Source organism: Hipposideros armiger, unplaced genomic scaffold (assembly GCF_001890085.2).
Source record: "Hipposideros armiger isolate ML-2016 unplaced genomic scaffold, ASM189008v1 scaffold_91, whole genome shotgun sequence".
Taxonomy (NCBI): domain Eukaryota; kingdom Metazoa; phylum Chordata; class Mammalia; order Chiroptera; family Hipposideridae; genus Hipposideros; species Hipposideros armiger.
The window spans coordinates 4076351-4084457 of record NW_017731441.1 but is presented as its reverse complement, the minus strand read 5'-3'; the positions used below and the strand labels follow the sequence as shown (position 1 = coordinate 4084457).

Sequence of the window (8107 nt, the reverse complement as noted above, 5' to 3'; positions counted from 1 at the left end):
TACTTCAATAAACCTGATCTCTCTCATCCAAAGAGTTTATCATAGAATACCTATACATAGGTTTCTTAGTCACATTTAAAGTGTTTAAATTTTAAAGATTAATTTATTGATCCGTTATATGAGATCAAAGAAATTACTTTGAAGACATACTTGGCTAAAAGAGGGGGCTTCAAAGGTATGCATTACATTCAGGTAAGGATTGCTTCAAATAAAAAAGTTTAGAATGAAAGTCACTGGAAATTCATTTTGTAGTTATGTGTGTGGGGGGGGAGGATGGGCGTGGCAAGTGGAATATACACACAGTAATATCCACCAAGACAAGATGCTATATGCTTACCAACAAATGAAACAGTCTACCTCAGTACTAAACCCACTGAATAATTACTTTTGGTCTTATAAGGAATGACCAGGTGACTAAGATATTGTAAGTCTCATTTCTCTGGAAGACACATGCTACAATAATGATGAACCTCGAGGACTTTAGGTTCAGTGAAATAAGCCACTCACAAAAAGACACATACTGTATGATAACACTTCCATTAGGTCTACCTAGAGTAGTCAAATTCATAGAAACAGAAAGTAGAAAGGCGGTTGCCAGGGGCTGGAGAGAGGGAGAAACGGGGAGCTGTTGTGTAATGAGTACAGTTTCAGTTTTGCAGGAAAAAAAGAGTTCTGGAGATTGGTTGCACAACAATGTATATACTTAACACTACTGAGCTGTACGGTTATAAATATAAGATGGTAAATTTCTGTTACATGTATTATACATAACACAATTTTTAACAAGAAAAAAGGCACTTGAATAAATTACTGAAAAGGTGGGTCTTCAACACAAATGTCAAATAGCTCAAGCATTAAACTTGCTTTCACTCACAGGAAAAATCTCTTGGCCTCAGCCTAGTCACTCTTTTAACCATCTTTTCTAGATTGTGACCCCTCAGTGAAGGGGAAGGAAACACTTATTAGTAGTGGGAGTGGGAAGTGTTTGGTTGGAGAGGGGTGTATAGAAAATAATATGCTATTAAGAGTGTACAGATTTGATAGCAGTGAATACAACTGTTGACAGTCTGACAAGAAAGGAGGAAAGAGAAAAAAAATATATCAAAAGCAGAACCCAAAAAGTACACAGAATTTGAAGTATTGAGAGTAGAGATAAATATCACTATTTCAGCAGGGAATGCTATTCAACAGGATCAAAAACTTATTCTTTATTACAATCCCCTCCCCCATGAAACCATACAGAAATGGTATAATTATAAAGCTTACTTTGTTTAATATAAGTGAATAATACATTTTAGAAAATTTTTATCCAATATGGGTAAAATAATTTAGTTTGGGGACATAAAAAAGTAAACTTCACTTATCCAGAAAGCTCATTTATATGAAAAACTNCGGCAGCCCAGCTCCAGGTTGAGCTGTTGTTCAGCATCTTAGCTGTAGAGGGCAGTGTCACTGGCCCTCATATGTGGGATCCGAACCAGGGCTCTCTGGCGTCCCAAGCCAGTTCTTCATCGCGCCACTCGGCCGGCCCTCTAGTGTTTTGTTTTTTTAATGAGCAAGTATTACTTTCGTAATAAGGAAAAAAGCCAATTTTTAAAAGGCTGCTTTATATTGATAAATTTTGGAACAGTTTTAGAATTTTAAAAACACTTATTATTCTCTTTCTTGAAACAAACTTAGCAGGTTGCTATGATGCATTTAATTTGGCGCGTCTTCTATTTGGCCCTTCCTCCCAGTTCCCCATATTGCTTACTCTTTGAAATTTAAGTACCACAGGTAGGGTCAGTTTGTAGAACATAAGCAGAATCTCTACTTCTGAGAATTTTGTTCTCACTTACAAAAGTAAACATTTTAAATTTCAGTAAAGCAAAATTATAAACAGGTACATTTGGCCTAGTGAGTTCATTTAAGGAACACATACCGGGGGTGCAAAAAAAATGTGTACACGAGACTTGTATTCATCTTTTGTTATTGGTATATATTGAGTAATACAATTTTAATAGTTTTTTCCTTTCTTAAAATGCGTATGGATTTTTTTGGTACCCTCTGTATAATGGAAGGCAAAAGATGAAAAGTTGCTTCTCATCAACGGTATGCATTATGTTACCAATATATATGTTCTTATTCTTGCCTATGTGGCATCTGTGAATTAAAACATTTCATTTCAGATAACTATCGATCTTTTTTAAAAATTATAAAAGTAACATATGCTTATAATAAAGGCAAACCATAGGGAAGTGCAATAGTATGTGTCTCCATTTATCCATCCAACAGATAATTCATGCACCTATGAACTGTTTTTACTCATAATACTGCTGAAACCAAGTGTGTGGTGTCTCTTTCAACCAGCTCTCCAGTACAGGCTGGTGTCCTACAATTCAATTCAGTCCTGACACTGTAAGGTCACTCTAAATTACCTTAATCCTTACTTCTTTCTCAGCAGTTTTCTTTTGTTTGTCTGCTTCTTTTCTCTTACATTTTTCTTCTTCCCTTCTCTTTCTTTTTTCTTCTTCCCGTAAACGTTTCTTTTCTAACTCCCTCCTCCTTCGCTCTTCTCGCTTCTCCTCGCGAATTCTCTAAATAGGTAGAAAAGTATGTGTATGAATTGTCTGCATGGATGTGGCAGAAACAGGAAGGATATTCAAGAGGAAAAAGGCCAGACCTACCTGCTTTTCTAACTTTCTATTTTTAATGTATTCCAAAAGAGGTGTGGTTCTTCTAGCTAAAACACAAAAATTATAAGGGAGTATTTAACTTAAAAATAAGATTTTTCCTTTATTTTAAATACTTGTTTTCAATGTAATCTTTAAAATAATTAAGGGAATAACATTATCATTTTACCTTTACATGAGCATACATTGTATGTGGGTGGGTCTTATTCTATCACTATCAAGTCAAGTAATTTAGAGGTACTGACAATTTTACACATTGTAGGCATTTAATTTCTGATTCTTAAGCGAGTCATATATTTCTCACAAAGATGGTATAAAAGCAAAAATGAGTACAACGCATTAAACTTCCCAAATGTTATGAATATCTTCATATTTTTGCACATATTTTAAATCATTACATATTTTATATATTCACATTCATTCAACACATATTCTGTAATTTTTTTCCTTTTCTGCTCTCCAGACAATGGTTTTGAGCAATGTAATTTCTTACAATATACACTCCATAAATCAGAATAACCAGGTGTAAAAGTTTAGAAAATGATTCCATGTGGCACTGTTGATCTAAAAAGCACCAACTACTCAGAAATGAAGGTTTCCACAATCTCTAACTGGGTCCTCAGTTTTCATGCCACTGACCTGTCCAACCCATCTGACCCGACCAGGATGTGGGGTGCCCAAAGGTGTGGGATGCCACTAGGTGCTGCCTCCCTGAGGGACCAGCTCTGAGAGGTATGTGTTGCCCATGGCAGTGGTTGAGGACATACTAGTAGGTTGAAAGAGAAAGGTGGTTTGGATCTGAGACCTCAGATTAAATAGAGGAAGGAAGAATCCCAGGATGCACTTGAAGACCCACATGTCACTTCTGGAATTCTGAGGATAAGGAATGAATCAGAAACAAAAGACAGCCCCTTGCCAGGGGTTCCTAACTGGGAATTGAGGACTCCTGAGCACCTCCACGTCACGTATCAAGTGGCATCTGCCACGCAAGCTCTTGCTCCAGGTTCCCGGCTATGGTGAAGAGCGGACACAGTGCAGATGCCCAGGTTTCATCACAGGTACGGTGGCCAAGAAAAGCCTGCTCCCTTCCTGGGTGACTTGTTAACCATGAACTCTGGCTTAGGATTAGCACAGATGAGGCCCTTTGTAACGGGCAAGTCACCCCAAATTAGTGAGAACTCTGCTTTGCACCATGGAAATTCTGCGAAGGAAAGGCGGGACCTAACTTGGTGGGTAAAGGGGTTGACACCAAACCCCAGCTGCCTTCCCTCTTCTCCCAAAAAAACACTTGCCATGTTACCCAAAAAATATCGATGTGAAGGGAAAATGAGACCTTGTATAAGAAAGAGCTTTACAAACCGGAAAAGTGTATATTTATTAAATACAGGACACATGACCGTATGATGTAATACTAATTTAAGCAACAGTGTAACTGTTATCACTTACAGATAGCCGCTGCACACTAAGCACTATCAAAACAACGCAAGAGGAAACAGGGAAACTGAGGCTCAGGATGAGGCCACATAATTGATAGGACTTAGAGCTGGGATGAGAGCCCAGGTCTGTCTGCTCTAAAGACCCTGATATGCCACTGCACTAACCTGTAACTTCAGAGTGAATTAATATTTCCATTTAACCCTGCTTGATTACTCTTGATCATAAGAATCCATTGAAGGCCAAAATCTAAGAAAAGTAAGAAGCGATTTGCCATGAGTTGCCTGATTAAGCAAATCTAAACGGGCAGAAACAGGAATCACAGAAACAAAGCTCTGTAGCCTCGTCCGGGGCTAGTGGATAATAAGTTACATTTATTTCATTCGGTAGACAATTAAGATGCATCTACTGTACATCAGGCGCTAACAATGGAAGTAGCCCGGACTTGTCTCTCCTCTGCAGGAGGACAGCTGGAATCTGCTGGAAGACGTGTTTCTGACCACCAAGGGGATGTCTCAAAACTGCCCAAAGTGAAAGATCCTGCCACTCTCCTGAGCTATCCTGTATGAGGGCATTTAAAACAAAGTGTGAACAAAATGGGAAAGGGGAGGAAGGCAAGTTCTGTATATAATTTATAATTTGCTTCTTCTTTTACCTCTTCTTAAATTTAACATGTTTGACAGTGGAAACTCCATTTGCCCACAATACTGTTTCTCCCCATGTCTTCCCCATATCAGTAATGATGCCATAACCCACTGATCTCCTCAAGTCAAACTCCTGGAGGCCTTGAATCTTTCTGTGTCCTTACCGCCCACATCCAATGCATCATTCAGTCCTGTCAGCTCTGCCTCCAGAATACATGCTGACTCTGTGTTCTCATTCAAGCAGCCTTCCCTGGCCTACAGCCACAGCCTCCTAGCCAGAGGCCCAGGTTTTCCTCTCAGTATCCACAATCCATCAGGTATGGAGCAATTGGAATGACAGGGAAAATAAATCAGACCTTGTCACTGAATGGTTTCTCAGTGTCCCATAAATAAAATCTAAACTTCTTACCCACCAGCCCAACCTGGTGTGCCCACCTGCCTGCATCTTGCCCATCACGTGCCGACCATTATAATGCCAGCTATTATAAAATAAAAACTTCATTATTAGGCTAATGAAGAATATTTCAATAATGTTAACCTTTCTTGTTAATTTACTCAACAAACATTTACTAAATACCTAAGCTTGTCCAAGCAATGTACTATGTGCTAGGAGACTACAAAGACAAAAATACAGTTCTGATGGGGAGACAATATGAAGAGAGAGTTTATGTAGTGGGAGAGTGACAAATAAGATAAATTATAAACAGTGTAATCTTCTATTCTACAATTCTTCATGGGTGAGCAGGACATAGACGGAGGACGGAGCACTGGGCCTTGAGGGGAGGCCTGGCACCGAGCGGAGGCACACAGGAAAGGAGACGTTTGGGAGCTACAGTCAAAGTGTCTGATGACAGAAAAAGGTGTTTCGTGTCTACTCTTGAGTTTTGGGGGGCTGCTCCTAGGAGATAACCATTTCTAAAATACGCCACTTGCAGGTGTAGGGTTGAAGGCCTGATTCAAACCAGATTGTATGATCTGGCTGGGTTTATCCACTTGTGTGCTTGGCTTGCTCGGGAGGCTTGTTAGTTTTTTGAATAGCAGCAAGATGACCTCCTACTTAAACCAAGCATCTGATTTCTGTGACTGCTCCTTGCAAAGATGACTGACTTCAACTCTGAGATATAATGCTCTTTCCCTGATGCAGCCAGGCACAGAGCACTCAGATGTCTTCTCTACTGCTCATTCATCATAGCTTTGAAACTAACTGATTACTCAGGTGATCTCCATCAACAGACGCTCAAAATGTTTTCCCAAGCTGCCATCTTACCATCCTTTTCTCAAAACTAAGAAATATTCTACATTTCTACCAAGCCTNCTATAGTAGTATAATTTACTGTTTTTAAATTTATGTATAATTTAGTGCAGAGGGCCTACAGATATTTTTCTGTTTGAGTATGACACTGAATTACTTATTCTATAAATATCCAAGGCTTTAGTAACACCTCAGTTTACCAGGAAACGCAGATTGGGTCATTCTGATTAGTTTAATTTTCGGATTACCTGGTAACTAACTAAACAGAAAACATTTTTGTTTCAAAATGTGGAAAATCTTTCTCAAATGTGTGAATCCAGCTCCTAGAGATAGATAGATGACTGAGGGTTATGCAGTGCCTCCAGGCCACCCTGTGGGGTTCAGTGACTTTGGACAGAGTTGGCAACAACTGTCCAGTCCTGGAAAGTGAGAGCTTGTGAGAACCCACATCAAAGGGGACCAAAACCCGGGATTTAGTATTTTTAAAGAAATCCAACATAACACTTTCTATTTTAACTGTCCACCTTCTTCTCTTAAGAGAAAACACATTTAAAAATAAAAATCTACTGACTAGTCATTTTGATCAGTTAAACTACTACTCTAGTAGTTGCGGTTTTATTCTAGTTACAAAAAGGAAACAGAGGGCTTTTGGCCTTTTAGTACTTACTCTCCATTTTGAAATGCAACCACACCAACCTCGTGCATAACAAAAGGATCTTCTGGCGCAATGCTTAGAGCTTGGCCAAAGAATCTTTCAGCCAATTTCGAGTTATTGGTCAATCCATATTCTAATCCAATATAGAGCATTGGCAAATGACACCTGAAATATTGAAAGATTTTACATATGCAACACCAAAGACTATAATTCAGCAGAAATCAATCTATCAACTTCAAACTCTGCCTGTAAAATAATTTAAACATAGTCAAAAACAGAGCGTTTACTTCTGTTCTGACACTTCACTTGCTGATTGATATTTAATGAATGTCAAATGGGCTTTTAACAAATCAGCTGCCACTTCTAAAATCTATCAGCAGCCCATTTACCTTTATTTTTTATTACAGTAAAACCAAAATACAACTCCTCTGAAGTGCAAGGGCAGCTCTGCGCTGCCTGTCCGCCTCCATTAGACTAACGTCATGCCCCCGGCCTAGACTGGCTTCCTCCTCCTTCTTTATTCATTCAGCATCATTTATCCTTCATGATTGTGTTCAACTTCCACCTCCCTTTATGAAGCTGCTTCTGACTTTCTAAGCTAACGGCTCTCCCTCGTGTGGATTCCCATTATGGGTTATTATCAGTTCTACACCAGGGTTCCGAATCATGTCATGTATACTCCATTTTCATACCCTCTGAGACAGTCCTAGGCAAAAAGGACTAATCAGTTTTTACATTTTCATCTGCTCACACTGTCAAACCAGTGGTTATAGGAAAGCAAACACAATAAGATAATCTTTCTTTGAAGATGGCTCTAAGGACGTCAATAAATACTGATTTGACTGGTTGGTATGTGCTTTGGTTCTAATCTAGAATCATGATTCAAGATTCTATCTTCTACAGAAGGGTCACAAAGAACCCTCTAAAAGTATTTACCTGGAGGAAGTACTTTCGAAATGGCAGAGTAAGGACCTCCAAAAATCCATTCCTCCATTAAAACAACAAGAACGCTGCCAAAAATTGTCAAAATAAACCTTTTCAGAACTTTGGAAGTTAACCAAAGGCTTATAACAATCTGAGGAGTGTTTATTCTAGAAAAATAGCTGAGTCTCACTAAGAACAGCAAACTTTGGGATGTTTTAACTTGTCCTATTTCCTGCTCCCTTCCCCTGGCTCCACATTAGCCTAAAAACCAGAAACTTGCTCTGCCATACCCTTTCATCAGCTGTGCTGCTGTGAAGTAAGCAGCCATTGCTTGGTCATGTTCACTCTCAACTGCAAACGAATGCCCATATGCTATCCACGCAGGCCCATAGGTCTTCTCAAGCGTTGTAGCTTTACTAAAAGAAGAGATTTCATTCAATAATATAATATGTATTCTTAAGTTAATTTTATGTAAGCTGACGGCTTCAAGAACATTCAATTAAATAAATGAGCTATCAACATATTA

At 38.9% G+C, this 8107-nt stretch overlaps 2 protein-coding genes across 2 annotated transcripts in view; both read right to left on the bottom strand.

The window, feature by feature from the left end:
* Positions 1-2218: 2218 nt before the first annotated feature.
* UPF3A (UPF3A regulator of nonsense mediated mRNA decay) lies at positions 2219-5204 on the bottom strand. The gene is made up of 4 exons (XM_019644761.1): positions 5190-5204; positions 4915-5005; positions 2667-2722; positions 2219-2576 (listed from the first exon to the last, which is right to left on the bottom strand). Exons 1-4 carry the CDS (start codon positions 5202-5204, stop codon positions 2409-2411), a joined length of 330 nt encoding a protein of 109 aa, XP_019500306.1. The 3' UTR covers positions 2219-2408.
* A 925-nt stretch (positions 5205-6129) lies between these two features.
* Positions 6130-8107, bottom strand: part of LOC109383918 (cell division cycle protein 16 homolog) — a 33033-nt gene continuing 31055 nt past the window's right edge. Inside the window, exons 9-10 of the mRNA XM_019644760.1 lie at positions 7872-7997; positions 6130-6822 (exon numbers count right to left, since the gene is read on the bottom strand). Coding sequence (XP_019500305.1) covers positions 6666-6822; positions 7872-7997 — 283 coding nt within the window. The 3' untranslated portion in view covers positions 6130-6665. The remainder of the gene's footprint in view (positions 6823-7871; positions 7998-8107) is intronic.